This window comes from Equus caballus, chromosome 10 (assembly GCF_041296265.1).
Source record: "Equus caballus isolate H_3958 breed thoroughbred chromosome 10, TB-T2T, whole genome shotgun sequence".
Taxonomy (NCBI): domain Eukaryota; kingdom Metazoa; phylum Chordata; class Mammalia; order Perissodactyla; family Equidae; genus Equus; species Equus caballus.
Genome location: NC_091693.1, coordinates 86,250,386 through 86,276,659, shown reverse-complemented (window position 1 = coordinate 86,276,659; position 26,274 = coordinate 86,250,386). Strand labels below are relative to the sequence as shown.

Here is a 26,274-nt window from a genome sequence, read left to right as displayed (position 1 = left end):
GATCCGAACTAGTGAAACCCTGGGCCACCAAAGCAGAGCGCATGAACTTAACCACTCGGCCACGGAGCCGGCCCCTACATTCACTTTTCAGAAGTCCATTTTATAAGGAAATATACACATTAAAAAGTAACATAGAATAAATAGCATAAGTTCCAGAATCATTGATTTATGAAGTGACACTAGTGGGAAAAGGGGTCTTAAAAACATCAACATATTTACTTAATTAACAGATTTTTTTTTAATCATCAAGGTTTTTTTTCTAATAATCTATGGAAATATACATAAGAAAAGCTGACAAATAAGTACAATTTTTGGTTTTGTTTTGTTTTTTTGCTGAGGAAGTTTTGCCCAGAGCTAACATCTGTTTCCAATCTTCCACTTTTGCTTGAGGAAGACTCGCCTTGAGATAACATCTGTGCCAGTCTTCTTCCATTTTGGGTGTGGGTCACTGCCACAGTGTGGCCACTGACAAGTGGTGTAGGTTCATGCCCGGGAACTGAACCCAGGTCGCTGAAGAGGTGCATGCTGAACTTAACCTCTAGGCCATGGGGCTGGCCCAGTAAAATGTTTTGAATATCGAGAGGAATTAGAAAAAGTCAACTAGGAAGTCATATCAATGTCAAAGACTTTTCTGGAACACATCATTTGGCTCTTACACTGAAAATGGCCCCTTGTTCCTCGTATTTCCTCTGATTCTCTATCCTGTGGATGTTTTGGGCATGTTCCAAATGCATCACTTTAATTTTTGATTTTGAAAAGAAAAATCTTCAGATGGGGAAAATTTCTTACATCCACTGTGATACTCAGGCAGCACACTCTTGTGTGCAGTAGGATATTGCTTTAGGTACAGACAGTACAAAATCAAATCTGTGTTCTAATAATACTATTCTTACCTGTCTGGCATTGGTATAATTAAAGTGAAGTGTAGTAGATAAAACAGTGAGCAAATATGGACTTAAAAAATCTAAATAGCACTTTAAAAATGAAGACAATTATCACCAAAGCTTCAAAAGTGAGGAAAGCAACCTATAAGTCAATGGTGCTGGGGTGTAGCACTGTTATTTTGTATGCCATTCTTATCGTGGTAATTTGCTGCAGGAGATCATAGAAGCATCTTGCTAAGCTTTAAGCCTAAGGGAAAATAAATTCCAAATGGGTGACTGGGGGGATATGTGGTCTGCTGACTCTCATAATCCTTATACCAGATTGCTTGTGCTTTGGACTCTCAGGCCAGAGGGGAATATGTTATCGGGCATAAAGGCAAAGGGCTTAGGAACGCCGGGGCCTTGCAGGAACAGAATGCTGCCTGCATACCTTGCTGATCGTCTTTAAGATACTCCCCAAGGGAATGACCTGGGATGGGCTGGTGTGCTTTGGGGGATAAAGAATAGAACCTGTGGACTCTGGCCTGCGTGTCCCTGCAGGCATGAGTTTCTGCTATTGTAATTGCTTTCGATTCTTTACCCGCAAATAAATGAGGCGATCCGAGGGACCTCACCTCAGTCCTTGAGGCTGATGGTCCCCTGTCCCATTGAATAATATAGATTGTGTTCTATCAATTCCGTCCGCCCCTTCAGCTGGCTGCCTAGCTGGTCTTGGCAGCGGTAATTTACAGATTAAACATAAACAAGAGCATGTGCTCTTGAAAATTGAGATCTGCTGTATTACTGAATTTCTTAGTGAATCCAAGGAGAGCAACATGGGAAAGTAAATTAGGTTTAACATGCAATAGTGCTGAGAGGGATGGAGGAAAGGAGGAAAACCATGAGAGCTCTGCATAATCCAATAAAAACATGGCACTTTTTTTTTAACTAAAAGACAAAGGCTCTTAAAATGGCAATGCAGAAGAACAGGTGCTCACTCTCACGTGCATACACACGCCTGTACACACCCTGGCGACCACACACAGGTCAAAGCACAGATGCAGATTAAAAGGTGAGTCAGCCGTGTTTGTACTTTTAGAAAACTGCTTATGAGAAAGCTTTGTGTGGGTATGGTGCTGTTAGACAGGAAACAAACTGTGCGTTTCTTCAAAAGCCAACCCTCCAGAATGCATTCTACAGGGAAATGGGCCTGGCTTGTACTAGGAGGGCCGAGTTCTCCTGCTCAACAATCTCTTTCTCCCTCAGCCTTCAGGCATCTCAAGAGCACTTGGCTGCTGTGTTGTTCTTTCTAATCATAGCTCAGTACTTGTTAAATTTCAACAGCCAGGTATGAAGACTGTGTGAGATTTCCTAATCATGGACTATGCTTTCAGTTCAAACTTAGAGAACTTGGGTTTACTAGAATCAAATATTTTGTGGGCATGGATGCTGGAGAGAGCAAGGTCTCCCCCAACTGGCTCGTACCCCACTGGGACCTGCATCTTGTCAGGATCCATGGGCCCCATGTCTGGTGGTTTGCTGACAGCAGCTGACCTGGACTGATGGGATTGTGTGTACGGTTCTGCGACAGGATGCTGGGTGAGTAGAGCCCAGATGTCAGGGCCAGGATAGAAGGGCCAGCTGGGCAGCTGGCTACGGGAATGTGGAGGCTATGGTCATGATGACGCAGTTCATATATTCTGCCATAGGGAAGGGTGTTTTCCATGAGGTTGGACACAAGAGCACTGACTGCTTAGCTGATGAACCATGGCTCTCTTCATCCAGCATTTTGTCTTTTTCTTTCTTCCTTACTAAACGTGTGTTTGTGATGACAGAAGTGCTTCGACGGGTTCTCTAACAGAGACTTAGGAAGCCAGCAGAGGTGAAGCAGAGGGATGAATGTGGGCTTCAGTGGAGACATTTTCTCCATCTCAGATCATGACATTTTTTCACAAAAAATCCCAAACCTCTCAAAATATTGCTGTGGTCTTTTCCTTCTTCCTTTGAAAAAAGTATTCATTTTCAAGTTGGCGGAGAAGACGGAAAAAGTTCCTCAGATGTCTCTAGGTATCTGTATAAAAATTCAAAGAATTGAAAACATATACCAAACAGAAGTTCCAAATTCCAAGTATAGTCAGTCCTTGGAAGGGGTTCAAATACTCTGTGGTCCGCTCACTGTAGGAAGGATGCTCCTGCTTGCCCTGAACCCCTGGTCTCACAAAATAGCCAAAATTGCAGAAAAGAAAGGAAAAAATTAAACAATTGCAAAATGCAAAAATGCCCCGGCAAGACTCTATGGTCCCCTCACTCAGTTTCCAGAAGCCAGGGAATGCCCCACTCCTCAAGCCCTCAAAGAGTGGTCGCTACTTTTCTGCTTTCCAGCCCTTGACAGCCCCTCAGCGCCCTGCTCAGTGCATTCGGCCATCCATGTGTAGTGGCACCAACAAGAGTCATTTTATTTTTAAGACATTTTAACTGTATTTTATTATTGCTGAAGTAAAATTATTATTGCTGAAGAATAATAATAATAATAAGCATTTTTCAAGCATGAATTGTTAAAAGGTAAACTGAGGGGGCTGGCCCCGTGGCCCAGTGGTTAAGTTCGTGCACTCCGCTGCAGGTGGCTCAGTGTTTCGTTGATTCGAATCCTGGGCGCCGACATGGCACTGCTCATCAAGCCACGCTGAGGCAGCGTCCCACATGCCACAACTAGAAGGACCCACAACAAAGAATATACAACTATTCTTTGGGGGGCTTTGGGGAGAAAAAGGAAAAAATAAAATAAATAAAAATTAAAAAGAAAAGGTAAACTGAGGTATATTAAAAATTTTAAGTGTTTATTTGAGCAAAAACCTATTTGAATGGGGCAATGCCAAACTAGGAGTGGTTAGGAGTACTTCACCCACAGGAGTTAGGGGCAAGACTGCCACAGAGAAGACATGAAAGCAAAGCAGGAAGTTGTTGATTGGCGATAGCTTAAGTGCTTGCCTTATTTGGGAAAGCCTAGTTGGCCCTTTGTGATGGTTGGTCTAGGTTTTGATTTCTTTTTTTTTTTTTTTTTTAGATTTTTTATTTTTTTTCCTTTTTCTCCCCAAAGCCCCCAGGTACATAGTTGCATACTCTTCGTTGTGGGTCCTTCTAGTTGTGGCATGTGGGACGCTGCCTCAGCGTGGCTTGACGAGCAGTGCCATGTCCGCGCCCAGGATTCGAACTGACGAAACACTGGGCTGCCTGCAGCGGAACGCGCGAACTTAACCACTCGGCCACGGGGCCAGCCCCTAGGTTTTGATTTCTTAACCTTGAGGCATTTATAGTCTTAGGTTTTGGTTTGCTTACACAGGCTGCTAAGGTATTAGAACCACCACAGTCTAACGGCCTTCTTGTTTAATTGCCTTAACACTACTAAAAGCCAGGCACTTTCTCACACGCAAAAGAACCCTACGAAGCAAGCATTATTACCTTCATTTTAAAAGGATAACACTGAGGCTTAGAGAAGCTAAGTAATATATTCAAAGTCAACCAATAATAAGTCATTGAGCTGGGATAAAACGTCCAGCTTCTTTTGCCTCAAATGTATATACTCTTTCACTCTGCTATACCTTCACTTTAGAATGTGTATAAGTCAGGATGGACTAGTGTATGTGCAGTAACAAATAATACCAAAAATCTCATAGCTTAACTAAACAAAAGTTTATTTTTTGCTCATTCAGAGTCTACTCCAGGGCAGCTAGCCTCTATATCATAGCTCAGAGCCCCAGACTTTTTAAATCCGTGTCATCTGTTTTGATAAAACAGATGTGCTCCCATAATTTTTGGAACATGAGAAAAGAATACGGAGAAATTGCACACTGCCTCTGAAATGCTTTTATCCAAAGTGATACATATCATTTCTACTCATATTTTATTGGCCAAAGCAAGTGTTATGGCCACGCCAAATTTAAATGGGTAGGAAGTCTAATTTCCCTGTATGTCTAAGAAAGGGAAGCAATTCATAAGTATTGGTTAGTGCTAGTAATGTTTATCACTGAATTTAAGTTTTCAAAGGCATGTATCTTACATTCATCTTCCACATTAGCATATAGAAATCACTCAGTAAATGAATAATGAGCTATTCAGCCATCAGTACCTTCCAGAAACTTTGAATTTCTGCCAAAGCAAATAAGGCCCACCTGTCAGTGTGATAGTAGATTATCTGATAAACAGTTAATGTTTGGGCAATGTGCTTTGTAGACATGTTGATTGGATAAACTTTGAATTGAGTTATGAAAATATTAGTATCACAAAATGCTGTTTTAATAGATTACGATGTTGATTTAACTGAAATTGATTGTGAATCAGCTGATTTTTTTTCTTCCTGTTTATGACAAAATTTCACCTTGCTGTATCAAAGACAATTAACTGGGGGTTTATTTGCTGTCACAATATGAGTAAAAATTAATTGAAAAGCCTGCCATCTTGTGTACCTAGTTCTAGGAGACTAGTGGTTATAGACTGGATTATAAAATCATTGCAGCAAGAAAATAAAATCTGAGAGCCTGAAAATATTCCCTAAGCACGTATTTATCTCAGTTAAAATTAAATTTAACATGTGTAAGTTATCTTCAGAGACTGCTGATAAAAATGTACTTTAATAATTTTAGTGATTAAGACAATTACAAATACTATTTTGAAAATGTTTTAAAATTACTATTAGTATGTTATTATCTCATCTGCCTAGCTTGTAATTAATAAGATTCCCCATTCCCACAAATCCATAGATGGTTTTAAGTAAATTTCTCGTTAATGTAGCTATCTCATTGTTCTCCATCCAGCTGTTTGGAGGGTCTGCTGGAGAAATCAGCTCTAAAGAAGGGACTCCCTTCATGCGAACTTTTTTCTCCAAATTCTTGGTAGTCCTTAGGAGGTGGAACTCTGTACTAAGACAAATCTGGAGTTAAATTCCACTGCTGCCCCTTAGTGACTTACCTGATTCTCTGCTCCTTGTTTTGTAAAGCAATGATAAAAATAATATCTATTATTTAGAGTTATGATGGGAATAAACCAGAGATTTCACGTAACGCCCTCAGCTCAGTGACTGATACAGATTCAGTGGAAGGTGTTCCTCCTCCCTTTCTTTCTCCCCTTCCTTCTCCTCCTCTTCCTCCTCCTCCCATGATTCCTTCTCTTCCCTATTCACCTCTCTTTCTCCTCCTCTTCCTCCTTATTATTTCTCTTCACTATTATTGACAGTAACCAAGCTTAGGCTGTGCCCACACCTGCAGCATGTTCAGGTCTGTCTTCAAGAGTCCCTCAGATGCAAGAGAAGGTTCTGCATGGCGCACTGTGGGCAGTCCACTAATACGAACTGTTGCCCTAGTTTATCCCTCCTTCTGCTCCCATGGGGAGAAAACAGATGAGCGGGACGAAGTTACTTCACACTGGGTCACTCCATTCTTGGGCCCTTGGGAGGAGGGAGAAGGGATCCAGCATACAACCCTACATCCTACAAAAATTGGTGGAAGGCTGCCCTCTATGGGCCCATGTGAATATAATACGTGGGTCAGAATTCAAGTTAGATGGGAAATTAACATTCAGGGTGTAGTTAGTGTCTTAGGGTCAGTTCAGAAGGAGAGAACACCCTTCCTGAAACGGTTAAGCTGAATGCCTTGTTCCGTTCCATTCTTCTACGTGTGGTGGCCAAAGAACAGATGTGCAGACAATCCTCCAAAGCTCCTCCCTGTGATGTTCATGAAAACTTTCAGAGTTGGTGGCATCAGGATAATTTTATTTATCAGTCAATGTATTTTCTGAAAGGAGTTTTAGGAGATTTATGGGACCTGTTAACATTTGGTCTGAACTGAACACGGTTTTTGAAGCACCACTTTGATTTTTAGCTCCACGCTATTATTAGTTTCTGTAACTACTATTTACTGAGTTTCTAAGTTCCGGGGGGCTGTGCTAGGCCCTTTAGCTATGAATGCTCCAGATATACTAAGGTATTTAGATATAAGTGCCCCAGATCTAACTTCAGCTCTAACTTAGGATCTGCATGAAGTTTCCTGCATAGTCACCTGACTCAGTAGCTGGTGGATTCCAGGCCCATAGATGGTTTCCTGTCTTTTGCAAGGCTAATAAAAGGCATTGTTGTCATGTTCTGTACTTACACACTCTCTGCTAATGAAGTCGAGAAATGGATAAATTGTACAAAGTCGCCTTTTTTGGGGGTCTCTTCCTGTCCAGTTTTCCAGACTGCAATTCTCTTAATTCCCCAGAAGCCATCAGGCTGTGGGACATTGAGTCACTCTAACTAGTCTCCAAAGACAATCATCAATCAGAGTGAGTCTAGTTGTTTATGTAACAGGAGAGAGAAAATGGCAGCACAGAGAGATGGAACTTTGGACTTAGGCCTGCCTTTGATTCTCGGCTTTGCCTCTGCTGTTGTGAGACCAAATTCCCTAACGGCCTTGAACATCAGCCTCTGATTAAATATGATGGCATGGTACAGGGTCTGGCATACAGGAGGCACTCCATCAGTGATTGATTGCTTACCACCAAGCCAGCTGGATACTCATTTCAGAACAGCAGCAGCTTCACGATTTAAGCTTCCTTGGGAAACTCAAATAATACCTATAGGCTACTTATTAAAAATTGTTTAAAAATTAGAATAAAAGGGATTTATCTTCTAGTGGAATACTTTTCAGGAGGCCGTGATCGTTTGTTGTATCAGCTTTCTCCACAATAAGAATGGCACTGCCCAACTGACCATACGCATGTCCCATGTCAGGAAAGGCGAAGTCCTAGACAATGCCAGGGTCTTGCAGTGACTTCATGGACTTGAAGCCACATCCTCTATACCAACACTTTTCTCCCACCTGCCCCGAACTCCACAAGTTGAGACATTCCTTTATGTATTGAACACCTAGTTTGCTTCATCTTTTCAGCGGCAAATAACTCTGGGCATGGTCATACTTGTTTTTCTGCTGAACTCTTAGGGCCATTGACCACCATTCACCCTGTATTCCCAAGAGGATGGGCTCTAAAATGGAAAGAAGTGGAGGGCAGGTGAGAAAAAGAAGTGGAAGACATCAGACAAAATCTTTTAGCTTTACCATAAAATATTGAGAGATGATTAGGAAAGGGGAAGGCCCCTCATATCAGGGAATTCTCCTAAGCCTAGGACATTTCTCGGTCAGTTTCTAAGTAATAACCAATCATGTCCATGGTATCCTTACAAAGAGATTTATATATATAGTTTCTTGCTGCGATAACATTGCTTTCTTTTGATGTTGGTAGAAAACAGCTAAGCGCAAATTTAAAACTCAAATACAATAGTAAAGAGTGGCATCTTTTCCCTTAATTTTGCCACAATCAACTAATTTTTTTTTCTATTGCAAATTACATTTCTACCCTAGTTATCCTCTGCATTTTTAGCAGAATGGAGAGAAGGATCTTACCAACAAAATGGCTTTGAATTCCCATCTTCTCGCTTTGATAGACGGTGTGAAACACCATAGCATTCCTTCCATAGTCTACGTCAAAGATCAGTGAACTAGTTTTTGTAAATAAGATTCTTTTGGTTACAGGCACATCCGTTCATTTATGTGTTGTCTGCGGCTGCTTTCATGGTGCAAAGGCAGCATTGAGTAGTTGCCACAGATCTATGGCCCTCAAAGCTTAAGATAGAAACAATTTGCTGATCCCTCATCTGCATGATAAGGAAAACCTATGTGGATGCAAAAGCAGACATTTTACTCCTTGCTTATGCATTTATCATCATTTCTAAGGATGTGATTCATTTACGGTGCTGGCTGGTTATAGTACTTGTCTCCTCCCATTACACTGGAAAATCGTCGGTATTTACGAGCTACATTCTGCCTTGATGCATCTGCTTTCAGTATCTTTTTAACAGTTCAGAGCATTTAAAATATTCCTGCTTCAATAACGTGACCCCTTCCTACTGGAAGTGGCCCCAAATTTATCCTGAATCCTTCTTTCCATCTTAATACTCTGTGACCCAGCAGCTCTGTTCTCACAGGCTAACTTGTACTAACTAATAACTTGTGCTAAATGTCTGTTAATGTCAGTGGGGAGAATCCTTTGAGAACTTCTCCTTCACTCCTTGCTTTACATTGAAGGCACTGCGGGAAGTGTGAAATAAAGGATGCAGTCCCAATGTTTCATAATAAAGTACAACAGGTGATATAATACCTGCATTTTAAAAGAAAATTTCTGGAGAGAACGCCTTAATCCAAAGAAGCTACTCGAAAAGGGTGATTTCCAATTCACTTGCCCATCATGGGCAAGAGGGCTTAGGGCAGATATGTTAGGTTTATGGGACATTCAAAGCATATCACATGATTCTCTCAAATTGTTTAGTGATAATACAATTGTACTGATGTGGCGTGTAGAGGGTGGAGGACTGCAAAATCCCTAGCCTGGGGGAAAACCTGAAGAGCGTTGACCACAACCAAGCTAGGAAGAAGATTCTCTGAAAAGACTCGCTGAAGCACAGCTTTGCAAAACAAGCCTTCAGGTGTAGAGGCTGGGGAGCAAGACAAACCAACTTAGTTTGATGGCAGTTCCAGATTGGCACATAAACTCTTTAGGTGGAGGGTAGGAGCTCAGTCTTGTTCACTATATTAAAAACACTCAGCACAGTCCACCACATAGGAGTAGAAGATACTTCCTTCATAATCACTGAGTGGATGAATGAATAAATGAATGGATGGATGGATGGATGGAACACTAGAGACAAAAGAAACATAGGGATTATCTATGCCAATCTATTCATTATAGAGATGGCAATTCTAAGGCCCAGATATGTCATCTGATGAGAGGCAATATTTGGAGCAAAGACAGTGAGCTTTAAAAGAGATGAAAATTCCAAGGTCCAAGTAAAGTTAATACCATCAAATATCAGTTCCACTCACACAACCATTAATTCAGTCTATATTGTTTGTATGTATATGCAAGAAAATATTTGTAATACAGCATTTAACATATAAAAATCAATTCCTAAAAACATAAATGAGTAACTGTATTACGAAGCAGCATATAGAAAAGATAAAGTACTAAGGAAGTGAAGGGATGAGCAGAACTGATTTTGATTATGAGGTGGAAGTAGCATGTGGATTGGGTCTTGATGGATGAGTAGAATTTGATACGCTGGTGGTAAGCGCTGAATTGTTATTACATTCCATTTCTCACTTTCCTTTCACTGTCATGTGTTTCAAAATATTAATTGACCTGGCTACCTCTATTTTCTCGCTATACCTTGTGTTTCTAGTCTCATGAATCTAGCTTTCCTCTGACCCCCTCCCCGTGGCTCACAATACTGCACTGAGCTTGCTCCAAAATCACTAATGACACCTTCTTTAACCTATGACGTTATTCTCAGTCCATATCCTTACTCTGTCACTTTGTAGCATTTTATGCCGGGACTTCGTCTTAAAACTCTTTTTTTCCCCTTTTCTGTATTGCTCTATTTTTTTCCAACACCTAGAAGCATCCTTCACTTAGATACTGAGATTCCCTCACAGTTCCATCTTCCTCTTTCTTTCTTTCTGTCTTGGGGGATTTTTAAAAATCCTCTACCACATACCGCTTCAGCTATGACCACTAGGCTGATGCCCTCCACATCAGTGTCACAAGCTCTGACCCCTCTTGTGCAGAGAATGAAGCATATGAGGTCTCTGGCTTCATGGAGCTCACACTATCTACAGGAGTGTCCCACTCAAACCTCCAGTCAGCAGGCAGCCTGCATGCACATCTAGCAACACAGACGTGACTTCTCTAAGAACTATCCGATGGTGGAACTGAAAAATGACCAACCTTTCATTTTGTAATCAGGAAGCTGATGTCCACAGAAGTTTGGCAACATGCCCATGTAGAAAGTTTTCAGTAGAACTGGGAAGTGAGTAATTGTCCTTTTATTTCCAGTCCTGTCCTCTGCCCATTATCTCAGGCAATCTCTCTTTTCCTTGAAGAATGCAGTTTGAAGTTGTTGTTTTCGCCAATTATTAGTCAAGGGAGTCTTAATACTCATAATGACTGAGAGCATGATTTTAACCCAGAGTTTCTCAACCCTGGCATCACTGCCGTTTTGGGCTGGATAATTGTTATGGAGCCTGTCTTGTGCATTGTGGGGGGTTGAGCAGCATCCCTGACCTCCACCCACTAGATGCCATAGAACTGTCCCCAGCTCGCTCTCCCAGCTGTGACAACCAAAAATGTCTTCAGATATTGCCTAATGTCCCCAGGGCCAGTCCTCCCCTCCACCACCAACAAGACCCACTGCTCCAGCCTATATCAGTGGAGAGACTCACCCCTCTTAAAGATCTTCTTTCATATCTAATAAAAAGTGGATAGAGAGAAAACAATCATATTACTGAGATGAATTCTCTCTACCTACCCCCTCCTTCCTCCCTTTATTCAGTCCATTTCTTTATAAATCGTCTTCTCTTATTTAAGTGATTATGCGAAATCATGATATCTTCTTTAATAATGAACTGTTTCAAGTATCACTAACTTGTCTCTGGAGACAGTTAGAATCTTCTCCAAGAGCACGGATTTGGCTTGATTTCTGGCTTTCACATTTGTTGGTGACATGACATCGGAAAAGCCACTTAAACTCTCCCAAACTCATCACTATCTGTAAAGTGGGAATAATGATATCTACTTCATTTGGTTATCGTGAGGATCAAGTGAAAATATTACTTAAGCACCTAGTATAATTCCACTCATGGTAAGTGCTCAATTAGTATTATTTACATATAGTAGAAATAATTTTTAAAACTATCTTTTGAAAACCTCATCAACGTATTCACAGAAACATGGCATTTACAAAAATGATATTAAGTTATTCCAAATACAAATCAAGATACTTCACTTTCGTTCTTTGCAAATGAGACAAGGATGAAGCAAATCATGAGCTTTGGGCTTGGATAGTGGGAATTAGGACAATTATCATTGCAATAGCAATCGTATTACAATATATAACTGTATCAACAAGTTGTATACCTTAAACTTACACACTGTTATATGTCACATGTATTTCAATAAAAAAATAAATGCATTACTGAATGGCAAAAAAAAAAGACATTTGCTAGCTTCTATTCCTTTTAAGTGTGTATTTAACAAAAAGGAGAAAGAAACTTTACTTGGAATGCCTAAAGCACACACACAATACATTTCTGTTGATAAGAAAGATGCTGGAATAAGATAATAAAAATTTAAAATATGATTGTTACTGGTTAAAGGATTTTAATTGTCCACTAAGAAATTGCGTTATTGACTAAATAAAGTATTTTTGTGAGTATTTCCCTCTTCTAAATTTAGCCTTTTTGCGAAGTCCTCTGAGACCTTCTTTCCAGATTCAGCTTGTACACGGCTCCTGTGTGAAACCTTTCCCTGCCACCACACACCGTTTCAAGATCTTACTTCCTCCCATCACACAGCCTTTATGTTTTATTTAGCTCTCTCCTTCTTGCACTGTGAGTATCTGTTTGCGTGTCTATCTCACCTTTAGCTATCTATTTCTGGAAGGAAGAATCATAATTATCTTTTATCCCACAAGCCTAGCACCAGTAATTGTCAGTTAAGTAAAATTCCAGGTTAAAAGAAAGAAGATGACATAAAATGCAAGGAAGATTGACTTGCCGTCCAGTTTTGTAATTAACAGAAGTGGAACTATGAGACTTCCTTATTAATGTAATACTTGGATTTAAAAAGCTTTAAAAATAGTAAATTTAACCAGTAATTCAACATTATTTAATCAGCAAATATGTACTGAGCATCTACAGTTTGCCTGGCACCTTTTTAAGCCATGGGAGACAGCAATGAACAAAGCAGATAAGAGCTCTGATTTCCTAGAGCTTAATAAACTCCAACATGTGAGGCGCTGTGGTTGCTTGCAAAGTAAACTCATTCACAAAATGACAGGTATGTACATGATTCGGGCAAACATCGAACTCGTTTTCAGAAAGACGAATGATATTTTCTACATACAAGAAGTGAACTTGGGTATTATTTCTTGATTCAACCTTTAATATCTAGAAAGTTCTGAAGCAGGAGTTCTATTCACTTATTAAAAGGGTAACGTCTCTTAGTAAAGGGTAGTTTTCATTTTATGCTTGTTTTGTTTTTGCTATTACAGCTTTTGTGAATGGCTATTCAGATCATAGGTGACCCATCCTGTGGTGTCTGTGCTTCTCTGATGATCCTGAGCCAGGAGAATGGGGTGATAGATCTCAGTGGCTTCTTTTAGAAATGCAATTAACTGAGTTAATTATTGCCAAGAAAATGTCATGTAACAAACCACCCCAAAACTCGGTAGCTTAAAATAATAGCAACTTATGCTCATGAAGCTGTGGGGTCAGCTAGGGTGGCTCTGCCATAGGCTACATGTCTTCACACCCTATTCTGTGCAACATGCCTCTCGCCCTTCTTGGACCACGGGCTTCACTGGGGCACGTCCTCCTCATGGGGATGGCACAGAGAGCGTTCATGAACACGTGAGTCCTCCTAACCACTCGGCTTGGAACTGGCACGTTTTTCCTGTCTACATTCCCTTGGCCAAAACAAGTCAAATGGCAAAGCTCAAGTTGAAAGAACAGGGAAGTACCTTCCACTCGCAACGAAGCAAAGACAAAGGTGTAAATTCTAGGAGAGTGAGGAATTGGAACCAATAATCGATCTGTCATGTGATCCTATGCTTTGCTGTTGTAGAATAACAGAAATTGATGAGAAACGGTACTTGTTCAGCTATTCATTACCAAATTGAAGGCCCTGGCTCCATGGATAAGAAGAGGGTCATTTGAGAAGTTTTATACATAGAAATTTAAAAATTAATAGCTAAATATGTGTGATCATATAATCTCTAAATAGGATTAAATGGAAAATAGAGTGAATTGAATGAGGCAAGGAATATTTTTTAATGAATTTAACTTTTAGGCATTAATCTTTTAATACTTCTGTTATGGATGCAAACCCACATGTGTATTGAGTCATAATATAAAATGTATTTCTTTATATTGTGATTAAAACAAAGTTTGAAAGCCACTGCCTTACATCATTTTCTAACTGTAAGATGTAACTGAGTTTAAGCACATTCTAATTTTTACAAATATTCCTTTGGCAGTACAAGTCATCTGTTTTGAATATGAACTGCTTTTTTAGCGATAGTTGTTTCCTTTGTACAGATGTCTCATACGGGAGCATTTTTCTTTCAAATCAATTAACAATTAAGGCAGTTTGAGTGGACATGTGTTTTCATTTATGTGCTATTAACACCCATGACTGTGGTTACAGGTGGCCCATGCTTGAGCTTATTTTTAAAGTAATAGGCATATTTACCTTCTCTATTTAACTTGCTCACTAGCTTCCTGAGGCTCGAATAGAAGCACCCCCCCAGTTATAGTTACAGTTCTCCATAATATACTGTTACCTTGTTTCAGAAAGATTTACTATCAGCTTATCTTTCTCGGATTTTAATATTTGCGTCATTCTGTCAATGTTAACTGTGGCCTGTCGTGGAGCAGCAGTGGCTCTAGCCTGCGAGCAGCTGTGCAGGAGTGAAAGCAGCTGGCCTCCACACAGGCAGCGTTTCTGCCGTCCCCTCATCCCCGGCTCTGTCCACTCCTGCCGAAGAAGGTGAGTCTGAGTGCTCTGAGCGGCCACAGCAAATTGTAGAGCGCAGCCCGGGGGACCAGCCCATCTGAACAGGGAGGATGCTGCAGAGTAAGACTTATCGGTGGTTTGGTACTTACTCGTAAATTAAAATTTAGGATCATTTAATGGGAAGATTAACAAAATTTCTGAAATTCAGTTACTTAATACCTGCTTTATTTAGTAAAAGAAGCTAAAAAAATAGTTACATATTTTTAAATACCTTGCTTTACATTTTTTAAAAAATGTTTTGCTTTTATTAAAAATTCCCCTACGGAAAGCTAGGAAATTTGAAAAGTTGACACACGACTTTTTATCTCTTTTGCTTGCAAATGAAGAAAGAAATTCCATGCTACGTATGTTGGCTGGTTTTAACATAATAAAACGTCTTCATAGAGTTTTTTTACAGGTTTTGAAATGAAAATGTATCTTATTGTTACTATATACTAAACCATAGAACTGAAATCTTATACGCACAAATATTATTTGGTGGGAAAAGTTGTGGCACATTTCCAAATGACTTCACACTTTACTGTGTGTCTATACATGCCATATTTTAGATTGATTAACATGGGAATCTTTCGGTTATGATTACTTAAATCTGACACGTATTGTCTTATGCATGTCTACGTGGCAGAAACACTTTCAGGTTTCGTCTGTTGACCATAATACCGCTGGAGGTTGTTTTTCTCTCTCGTCTGTTGGTCTGTGTTGATGTCCAAGCAGACAAATGGATTTTGCCACGTTTCCTGTTTCTTCAGGATGGACACAGTTTGCTTCTGATGATGTCCCACCCCAAGAATCATGACTTCAACTCATGGAAATCCCATTTCCCTGGCCTTTGTCTCTTTCCCTCTTTAAAATAAATATTTTTTCCAAAACACTTTTAGTATTTTAATAAATAATACTGGATAAATTACTGAGCTGGAAAAATATTTTTGGAATAAAATTATTTATCAAGTCTATTTCTAATTTTGTTTCCAAATTTGCACAGTAGAACAACAGAATATGGGTTCAGTTCAGAGACATTTAATAAAAGTGTGATTTTCATATGGAGGTAAGTGGATAAATAACTCATGTAAAGGATTATACAAGCAAAAGAAGCACAAATAATATAAATTTATTACTAATTATTCACCAATAGATTTTTAAAGTTTCATTTGAAGCTTGATTCATAGACAAGACATTTAAGTTTATTAAGTAAATTTTTTCTAACTATGAAAGTGAGACATTCTCATAACAGAAAATTTGCAGTATCTAGAAATTATAGAGAAGAAAGTAAAACTTAACCATTATTTCACCACCCTGGAAAAATTATTGCTAAAATTTGGTATTATTTCCCTTTTATTGCTGTTTAATTTTTTTTTACTTTTAATTTCACTATCTCTGAGTAAAAAATATTAAGAATTTGGATATACCATTCCATACCCATTTCCCATGCTTATACAAACATACATGTGTGTGTTCCTATATATGGTATTTTAAAATACTCTGCAGATGTTTTTTCTTTACTTGACAAGATTTCTCTTGACATCCTTCTATGTCTCTAAATAAAGAGTACCAACTGATCCAATTTAACGTCCTACTGAACATATATCATATGTCTACTGTGCTGTATGTGTCTGATATAAGTTCAGATTATTTAATTTTTACTTTTATTGCTTTTACAAAAGCTATTGCACTGAACATTTGTTGGGTCAAACAATATAAACAGTTAAACTTTAAAAAATGCTGCTAGAGAGACTTTCCAAAATTAAACTGTTAGCTATTCCTCTTGAGATCCAGTCAAGAAGTTTGCTTTGCCAGCCCCTCACCAACCGTGGTAACAACTGGGGGTTATGGAAATAGCTGAGAACTCAAATTCCAGGTTAATATTAAGTATTTTCTTGAAATTAATTCTTTTTCATTTCAAAAATCCCTATTTCACAAGCATTGCTTTGCGTCATATTATTGTAGTCTTCTTCGATTTAGACTAAATCTCCAATTAGATATTACTCATGATTGTTGCTTTTCTTCTTCATCTCTTGCCACTTAAAAATTTTTGTTTTGATTGAATTTTTACATTGTTTAACATATTTCCTAGAGATTATTTGCTATCATTCTTTTGCCTTTATATATATGGTTACCGTTTTGGCTGAACATAGGGTTGTTGAATTGCCACCATATTTCATTCATAGTTTCTAAGCTCCTTCCGCTGCCCTTTGACTTCCAAAATTACGGATGGGAAGTCCTATATTATCCTGATCTTCTTTCCTCTTTCATTTTTTAAAAACAGCTTTATTGGGATATAATGATATGCACAGAACTGCACATATTTAATGGGTACAATCTGATGAGTTTGGACATATGCAAACACCCATGATACTATCCCCACAATCAAGGAATTTCCATCTGGATGCCTACAAGATTTTCTCCTTTATCTCTGGCATTCAGAACCAGGCTGTTTGTGCCTAAACTTTTATTGGTCCCAAGGAGCACAGGAATGAGCTAATGAACTCACAGTTAATTTGTTCATTCATTCAATCCTTTGTTAACTTTTGTGCTCAGTGCATGTTCTGGACATTTCCCAGGCCCTGGGTCTGTAGCAGTGAATAAAACACAGTCCATTCCCTCATGGCACACGACCTGGATTTGTTTCATTTCACCTTATTGTTTCCCTGTTTATCTCCGTCCCCGCTCCTTTCCCTCTGCCTATAGTGACCCTCTGGTGAGCATCTTTTTTATATTGATTTAAACATTTGTGCATTCTTGAAAAAGCTTTGCAATGCTTCTTATGTATTCTCTTAACATGCCCTTATCATTCCCCTTGCCTGTTTACTTGTTTGATAAACACTGTGCACAAGAGGCTGTTACCAGCACTTTATAAATATTAACTCCTTCCAGCCTCATAAAAGCCCAGGAAATAGATCTTTTTTTCCCACCTAAGGAAACCGTAGCCCCAATAGGTTGGCTAGCACATCCAAGGCCACAGAACTAGGGAATGGCCAAGCCTGGACTTGAACAGAGAGGCAGCCAGGCACCAAAGACCACACTCCTCAGCCCGCAGCTCCAACCTCATGAGTTCAGAACTGAAGCCCCAACCTCCTCCTGCCTCTTGCCTTCCTCCAGCCGCCATCTTTTCCATCTCAGGAAACGGCACCTCCATGCACCAAGCTGCTCAAACAAAAGCCTTGCTGTTTCCCTTGATAACCCTCTCCCAGCCCACATTGGGTCCATCCGCCAACCCTGCCTGCTGTGTCTTCAGAGCACATCCAGACTTGACCACCACTCTCCACACTCGCAGCCACTGCCCTGGTCCAAACCACCATCTTCTCTCACCAGGTTATTGAGCAGCTTCCTCATCATCTCCTCACTTTGTCCTTGCCTGCTGCCTCTGTTCTCAACACAGCGGCCAGAGTGAATCTGTTAGAATCTGTCAGGTCACGTTGCTGGGTTCAAAACCCTCCATGTCTTCCTTCTTCACTCAAAGGCAAAGCTAAAATTCTTACTGTGACCTGTAAGGCCCTACTCAGTGTAGCCTTGTGCAGCTTCTCTGGCCTCCCTATCTATTTTACTCTGTTTTGCTTGTTCTGCTCTAACCACATTGATGTGTGCTATTTCACAAACACACTAGGCATGCTCTCACCTCAGGGCCTTTGCACTTGCTGTACCCTTTACCTGGATTGCTCTTCCCCCACATATCCATGTGGTTAGCTCCTTACGTCTTTCAGATATTTACCTGAAAGTCACCTTCTTACTTTAGTCTTCTGTGGCTACTTTATCCTGAATTTCAATCCTCTCCCCGAACATTTCATATCTCTCTTCCCCACTTTATTTTTTCTCCTTAGCAACCACTGCAACCTAACATTTTATTTATTTGTTTGTTTAATTTATTGCATCTATTGTCTGTACCCCCCTCACTGGAATGTAAGGTCCACAAGGGCAGGAAGTTTGGCTGTGTCTGTTTGTCACTCTCTCCCTAGCACCTAGTGCCTGACAGAGGGAAGGCATTCAACCAATATTTACTGAAAAAGAATGAGCGAATTTCCATGTCTTTGTCTTTTGGCTTAGGCTGAGTGATATTCCCCCACTTGATTCACACGGTCAGCGATTCTGTTTTCAGCTGTGATATAATTTCTTGATGGACTTTAAAAATATCTGATATCATTTCTTTTGGTTCCAGAACCTTTTTCTGTGCTCTAATTTTATTTCCTCAGGTTCATTTACTAAATTTTGTTCAAAGTTCTCATTTTTCCGCCTGTGGATTAGCCACTGTTTCTGGTGGACTTGGCCTTGCTCTGTGCTGCGCCTGTATGTTCTTAACAGGCGTATGAACCTTTTCTGGTGGTTCCTGTCAGGGGTGTGGAATTTGGGGGCATCGTGAAGGTCGGTCTGTCCGTCTCCTGGGCTGGCACTTTCCTTTCACCGGCAGGTCTGTTTGCAGTTCTTGCTTTAGTTCTTAAGTGGTTTGACTTTCCTCGTGCTTGACTTTTAAAAAATGTTTCTCTTCATCAACTGCATTTCAATTTTAAGACAAAACTTGCCAGAATTATTTTAAACTCAACTCTATGTTTGATTTGCATAAAGCTAATTATTAGTCCTTTTATGACTTATCTTCCCAATTCTGGAAATCTTAATTCTCATACTTTTCACAAGCTATAAATGCTTCTCTGCAAGTAATTCGTTTTTTCAAAAACTATGCGTGAGTGGTGTACTTTGTGAGCGCTTGAATATTTTAGGCCATCTTTTACAGTCACATAAGGACCTATTCCTTATATGTCCTTTATATGTGTATATAAAATTCTCTGGTTTCCAGTTTTTCTCCTCATGGCCCTATATATACTGTTCCGTTAAAACAAGGGATTCAGTATTCTTGAAAGTTTGAGGGCAGCCTTATTTTTGTTTCTGTGAAGGTACGTTATTTTAAGGTTTTAGATTTGTATGAAGAGACTGAATTACATCTACTGTAAAGATAAAGTATTGTATTAGCTGTGAACGTAAGTATGTACCAAGTATCTTTAATTAAATAGGAAAGTGAGATAGCCGTGCAGAGCGGGTGAGCTCAGCAAATTTCAGCGGTGTCCATTTCCCCGGAAACACTGATGGGGCCATCCCGGAGCTGGCAGTACTCTCTGCAGGGGAGGGTCTTGACAGCCTGGCTAGAAACTTTAGTCTTGCTATACCCACTGCTCTTTAAATTGCTCTTTAAATTTCAAATTTAATTGAAACAACTTTTCAGAAGATTTTATCCTGACAATTATTTTTCCATTTTGGGGTATAGTTAAATGTCAAGCTTTCTTGGTTCTGGAACCAAATGGAACCAAGAGGTTTCCAATCCCATCTACAGGGAGAGGGCAGGTAGGGTCTCTGAACAAGCATTTCCTATACTTGAGGGCTAGTCAATGGATCCACTAGCGTATTTGACTTTTCCTAGCATACTTTAAATCTTTCATCTCCTTTGAGCATTACAGACTCGTGACCTTTCATAAACTCTCATGGTTGCACTGGCTGGTGATGTTTTCTTTCTGATGCTCAAATGGTCAAATATTGGTCAAGAACCATCTGGAACTTTAAAAGTTCACCAAAAGTTTAAGTACAGTAGTTTCTGTAGGACCATATAATTTCTATAATGTTATCTAGGTGCAGTGAGAAATCACAAAACATTGTATTTTGAATAAAGTAAAGTTTAGTTTCAATTTTAGGTCTATATTACTTTTAAATTCCCTCCCTCAAATCACTCAGGGTATCATATACTTTAGAGTTTTTTAAATAAAAGCAAGTACAGAATGGCCGTAGAAAGTTCTAGAACAAAAAATCAAATCCTGAATTATACTGTCCCATATTGCTATCCCTAATTTTGCATTCTGTGGTGACTGTAAAATCACCACATAGAAGAAACACAAAGTTACTTAAGGAAAAAATTCAAACAAGCCAGCCAAGCGTTGAGATTCTGGCTTCCATCTGGGTCAAAGACAGTTGTTTTTTCTTAGTTTCCCTTAAGGTATCACATGGCCCCTGCTTTCAGTTCCCCAGCAGTTTAACTGCTCCACATCTTCTGCTTGGGGACCGTTTTTGCATGTCTATTATTTAGCTTGTGCATTTGGGTAAGAACACACCAGGACCTATACCTGGCAGAAGGTTCTGCACTATTGCCACTCCAGGGCATTCTACTGCCATTTCCTTGAAAGGCTGCTGGTTTCCTTGGGGGAAGAGGCGGGGGATCTTGACTTCTCCCCAAATCTGCTGTGGAGCTCAGGTGATTTTCTCCAGTAGGGTTTGGGCCTGCTGACAAGCTCCTCATCTAAGCCTGTCTAACTCCTGCCTCTCCAGGCTCTCTGCACCTGGACACCTGTGGTTGCAGCTTGGTTTTTGAAAGGCTCTGACTTTTCCCTTCCACCTCCATGATTGCCTCTCTCAAGGGACACTGTGGGCTGCCTTTCCTCTTACTTCATAGCTAAATCTTAGACCTGTGCAAAAAGTACACATTTCTCCTCTGCTGAACATCTTCTATTGAACATACTCTCCACACCTTCTATAGAATTCATTCATATTCTTTACCTCTTCCGAAATGGTGGTGAGGAAGGAACCAATGCATTTCCTCTCGGCTTAGAAGCTATGTGCTCAAGTCAAAAACATAAAAGTAAACCAAAAAGAAGGGGGGCATAAGAAAGTTCAGATTATAAAATATATAGCTTCAGAGTACCCAGGAACGTTTCTGTTCTTTTCTATTATATTGTATATCTCTAGTCCAACAAGATTGTCTCCCCTAAAAGCTAATTGTGCCTGAAATTCAGAAGCGTTTTTTGCTGAGGAAGATGTGCCCTGAGCTAACATCCATTGCTAATCTTCCTCTTTTTGTATGTGAGCCATTGCTACAGCATGGCCACTGACAGGCGAGTGGTGTAGGTCCACACCCAGGCACTGAACCCAGGCCACTGAAGTGGAGTGAGCTGAACTTAACCACTAGGCCACAGGGGCCTGCCACAGTAGATTTTTTTTATACTTTTACCAAAGAAAATTGCATATCTCAATCACTTATTTTTTTAGTTTTACACCTATAAGTCCAAAATTATTTCACCAAATTGTCCTCTGAACACTGATGGGAAAAACCACTTAGCTTGCACAAATCACAGGACTCAGTGTGTAGCTCTTTGCTGCCCTGTCTGTAAGAAAGGCATGACCAAGGATGTGTGAGATGAAATGGAGTGGAGGACATGCTTATTAAGAAACAGAGGCTTGAGGAGCTGAAAGTCCATTGTTGGATCATTTATTCGGACAATAAAAGTACCAGGAATTTTGGCAGGAGTAGCCTTGGAGAGAGTGACGGGCGGTGCGGAGCTAACGTCTTGAAGAAACAGAGAAATGACTTGGGAGTCTATCGATGTCTGCGGCCAGCAGAGATGCAGTTTGAGCACAGAGCTTCAAAGGGGTGGAGGGTTAGGAAGGGAGGAGGGTCAATGATCTGCAAGGACAATGAGTGCAAGAGGACACTTACTTTTCCTCCAGGTCCTATGGTAGAAAGCAGGAGAGAACATGGCCACCTTGGCAGGGCTGCAGGGGATGAGGTTTCCTCAGGAGTGATGGTTTTAGTTGGAACAAAGCGAGGGAAGCTTTTGGAAAAGAGTTTGAGGAAGTCGGTGATGACCATGAGCTTCCGAGGGCACACTTGGAAGGGTTTTGTGGGTAATGGTAAGTCGGGAGATGGGTTCAGATTAGAAGCTGTGTAGAGCAGCAGGACAATGAGAGAATAGGTAATTAGAGATGGATGGTTGACAGGACCGGGGACCGAGGGCGTGGTAGGATTAGTGCTGGTGGCCTTTTTCTGGGAAGTTGGGGCACTGCCAGTGAGTTCCTGTCCTGCCAGACAGATCTGTTTTAAACTCTAACTTCTACCAATATATTTTTAATTCATATGCCATTTTCAAACATTGGGTGATTAGATCATTTGCACAGAGCTGTTTACTTAGCTAGATAATCAAAGAGAGATTTATTAACTTTCCATGTTACTATTGTGTGTTCAACTTGGGTAATTCATATATACAGGTACTAATCCCTTCTAGCTAGCTAAATTTTCAGAGCTGGAAGAAAAGAAACAAAATCACTATTATGTCATGTTCTTAGATAAACATTAAAACTCATAATATCATCATAAGGCATTTATTTAAACAAGTAAATCTACTTAAAAAGAAATTATAACAGTTTTTAAAATACTCGCACGAAAAGTACGTATAATATTCTCTAAGTTGGGCAGACATTTTATTCTACTGAAGTGGCATGAATATTATCAATAGTTTCCAAGATACTTTGCTTAAAGCTCTATTTTTCTGCAATGAGGACATCCATATAGGAGGCTGAGGAAGCCTTGGAACCATTTTGATTCTATCTGGGAATTGAATATTCGAGATGCACAAAGCACAAGGCATACAAATTTGTCAGATGGCTTTTTCGTTTTCTAAAATTGAATGTCGTCTTTTTTCTCACCTTCCCTTGCTTCTGTTCAGACCCTAGTCCCTGCTGAGCATTCCTGCTCAATACGACAACAGGTAGGAACGTTTTTGACCGTCAGCAATTAGTTAGCAAACACGTCTGAACAGTGATGACAGGTGTGTTGCTTTGTTCCTTTAATATGTCAACAGCATAAATAAAAGACAGAAGGAAAAGGGGGAAATAGAAAAAAAGTCAAAGTAGAAGATTTATAACTGAACTGATAGAGTTTAGTTAAATAAGAAGAGGCATGAAGAGGAAGCCTAGGAGAAAGCTCCATCTCTGTTTTAACAAGATTTTACTTTTATTTGTTTTATAATTTGGGATTTCACACAAAAAATTTGTTAATGAGTTTCAGAACTTAAAAATAAAAGAGCCCCAGTGCCACGTCCACAGCCCACACCAAGCTTGGGTCTTGTGGCTCTCATCTCTGCACCCTGTTCTCTACACCACATCAGTTTTACCATACGCTTTGGTCGGCATATTTAAAATCTCTAGTAATTTGGACCACAATATCACACTTCACTAACAGGTACCATTATTTAAGGCATCGTACATTCTTACATGAAAGTTCGAAGCTTAATGCTCTTGACAATAATAGATCTTGAGTCAATCCTTTCTGCAGTGGAAAGAAAAACTGGATTAGTAAAAAAGAACCTGTGCTAGTAACTGAGACCTCAGGTCATATGTCAGCTTTAATGGTTTTATGAGCTAAGCCTCAATTCCTTGCCATTAAAATTAGGCTAATAAAACATGTCATGTCTTCCTCATAAGGAATAAGGTTGATACTACTGATGTCAAAACGGTAAATGAAATAATGCATGGAAGATATGTATGTGTGCTTTGCAAACTAGAAATAAAGATACATAAGCTTCTTTCCATTACAATCAATTATAAAATAAGAAATAAAATGTAATATCAAGTGCAAAAGCAGGCACTAGTGGATATTCTGTACAAGAAGCATATTTAAAATATTTTTTTCACTAACCTATTTTAATTCTAAACTTTTTGGTGATTTATTTCTATCCTTTAGAATGTCAGTCTCTTCCACAAGACTTTCCTTTGAGCAAAGATTATTTCCATAGATTAAAGCATATGAAAAAGTCATCATTTGACCTCAGACCTGCAAAAGTGACTGTTTCATATATTTCAAACCAATAATTCAGATTTGCGTTTCTAGCACAGTGTCCAGCATCAAGTAGATATTAAAAAGATTTGTTGAATGGCACTATTGAACTAAACTTGGAACTAACAGCTCTTTTCAAAATAATTATTTTTCAGCAAGAGGTGATAGGTAAATGTGTTAGAAATGAGAGGAATCGGTTTGGTGATGATTTACTCTTTTTTTTTTCCTCCCAGGTTTCTGGCATAGGTATATGGAAATTAAAGAAGAAGGAACTCTAACCTGATAATGGATTTCAGAGAAAGATTCCTCAGCACACAGAGGAAAAGATAAACTGGTGGATAGCCCTCAGGAATGATGTCCTTTTGCCACAGTATAATTAATATTTCCTGTGTGAAAAGCAGCTGGTCAAATGACGTCCGCGCTTCCCTCTACAGTTTAATGGTGCTCATAATTCTAACCACGCTGGTTGGCAATCTGATAGTTATTATTTCCATATCACACTTCAAGCAACTTCATACCCCAACAAATTGGCTCATTCATTCCATGGCCACTGTGGACTTCCTTCTGGCGTGCCTGGTCATGCCTTATAGCATGGTGAGATCTGTTGAGCATTGCTGGTATTTTGGAGAAGTCTTCTGTAAAATTCACACCAGCACTGATATTATGCTGAGCTCAGCATCCATTTTGCACTTGTCCTTCATTTCCATTGACCGCTACTATGCTGTGTGTGACCCACTGAGATACAAAGCCAGGATCGGTGTCTTGGTTATTTTCATGATGATCTCTATTAGTTGGAGCATCCCTGCTCTTTTTGCATTTGGAATGATATTTCTGGAGCTAAACTTCAAAGGAGTTGAAGAGTTGTATTACAAACATGTTCACTGCATGGGGCATTGCGCAGTCTTCTTTAGCAAAACATCTGGGGTCCTCGCCTTTATGATTTCTTTCTATATACCTGGGTTTATAATGTTGTGTGTCTATTATAGAATATATTTCATAGCTAAAGGGCATGCAAGATCAATTAATGATGCAAACAAGAACCCTCAAATTGGATTGGAAGAGAAAAATGGAATTTCACGAAGCAAAGAAGGGAAAGCTGCAAAGACTTTAGGGATCGTGATGGGAGTTTTCCTAATCTGCTGGTGTCCTTTCTTTGTCTGCACGGTCATGGATCCTTTCTTGAACTATGCTATCCCACACAGCTTGAATGATGCATTGATTTGGTTTGGCTACTTGAACTCTACTTTCAATCCAATGATTTATGCATTTTTCTATCCCTGGTTCAGAAGAGCACTGAAGATGATTCTATTTGGCAAAATCTTCCAAAAAGATTCATCTAGGTGTAAATTATTTTTAGAATCAAATCCATAGGATTATTATACCTTACTGTGTTGCACAGCAGTTGGTGGTCATATTTATGAACACAACACAACCGACCACATGCACCAACGGCAGGGTCTTTTACCAATTCTCTGAGTCAAAGAGTGTCTGGTGAATTCAGTTATAATGCTCGTAGCCTGCTTCCTATTTGAGGCAGAGTAGATGTGTTCTTTGCCATTCTTACCGTACATATTGAAGCCTTGCAAGTCCAGAATTTAAGGGCTTACAATTTAAAGAACTTTTCCTGCCCTTAGATGAAGTGCCCTGAATTTACAGTGGTACCTTACTCAGTTGTTCAGTGGTGGAAACTAGAGGATTGCATTCGGGGACACAAATTAGAATGACTTTGTCATTTACTTGCTTAGATATATATGTCTTTTTGTAAAATCAACTAAAAGTACACATTAAATGTTATGACTAAATAGTTGTTTATACATGATTTGCTATTTATCACTAATCCTTATTAATATACATTCCAAGTCTTAAACACCTTGGTTTTTATTTTTTTAAAATAAGCTCTTCTGATTCTCATACTTGTAGGAAATTTGGAAAAGAAGGGAAAAAAATAAAACATCATATAGAAAGAAAATGAAAATAAAAATATCACTCATAGCTCACTTCCTGAAAGAATTATATCACTTAAAATTCATAAAAATATCATTTTTAGTGACTATATAATGTTATATTTGTGCATGCACAAAGATTTTTTTTAACTGTTTTCCTATTGTTGACCACTTAGGTTGTTTTAATTACTTTTTTAAAAAATCATAGAAAGTAAATGAAATTTCTGCCTGTTAC

At 39.4% G+C, this 26,274-nt stretch overlaps 1 protein-coding gene across 1 annotated transcript; it reads left to right on the top strand.

Annotated features, from left to right (window-relative positions):
• The first annotated feature begins 1,852 nt into the window (after positions 1 to 1,852).
• TAAR1 (trace amine associated receptor 1) lies at positions 1,853 to 26,019 on the top strand. The gene is made up of 2 exons (XM_023651575.2): positions 1,853 to 1,935; positions 24,330 to 26,019. The coding sequence occupies exon 2, from the start codon at positions 24,448 to 24,450 to the stop codon at positions 25,465 to 25,467; it is 1,020 nt and encodes a 339-aa protein (XP_023507343.1). The 5' UTR covers positions 1,853 to 1,935; positions 24,330 to 24,447; the 3' UTR covers positions 25,468 to 26,019.
• The last annotated feature ends 255 nt before the right edge of the window (positions 26,020 to 26,274 follow it).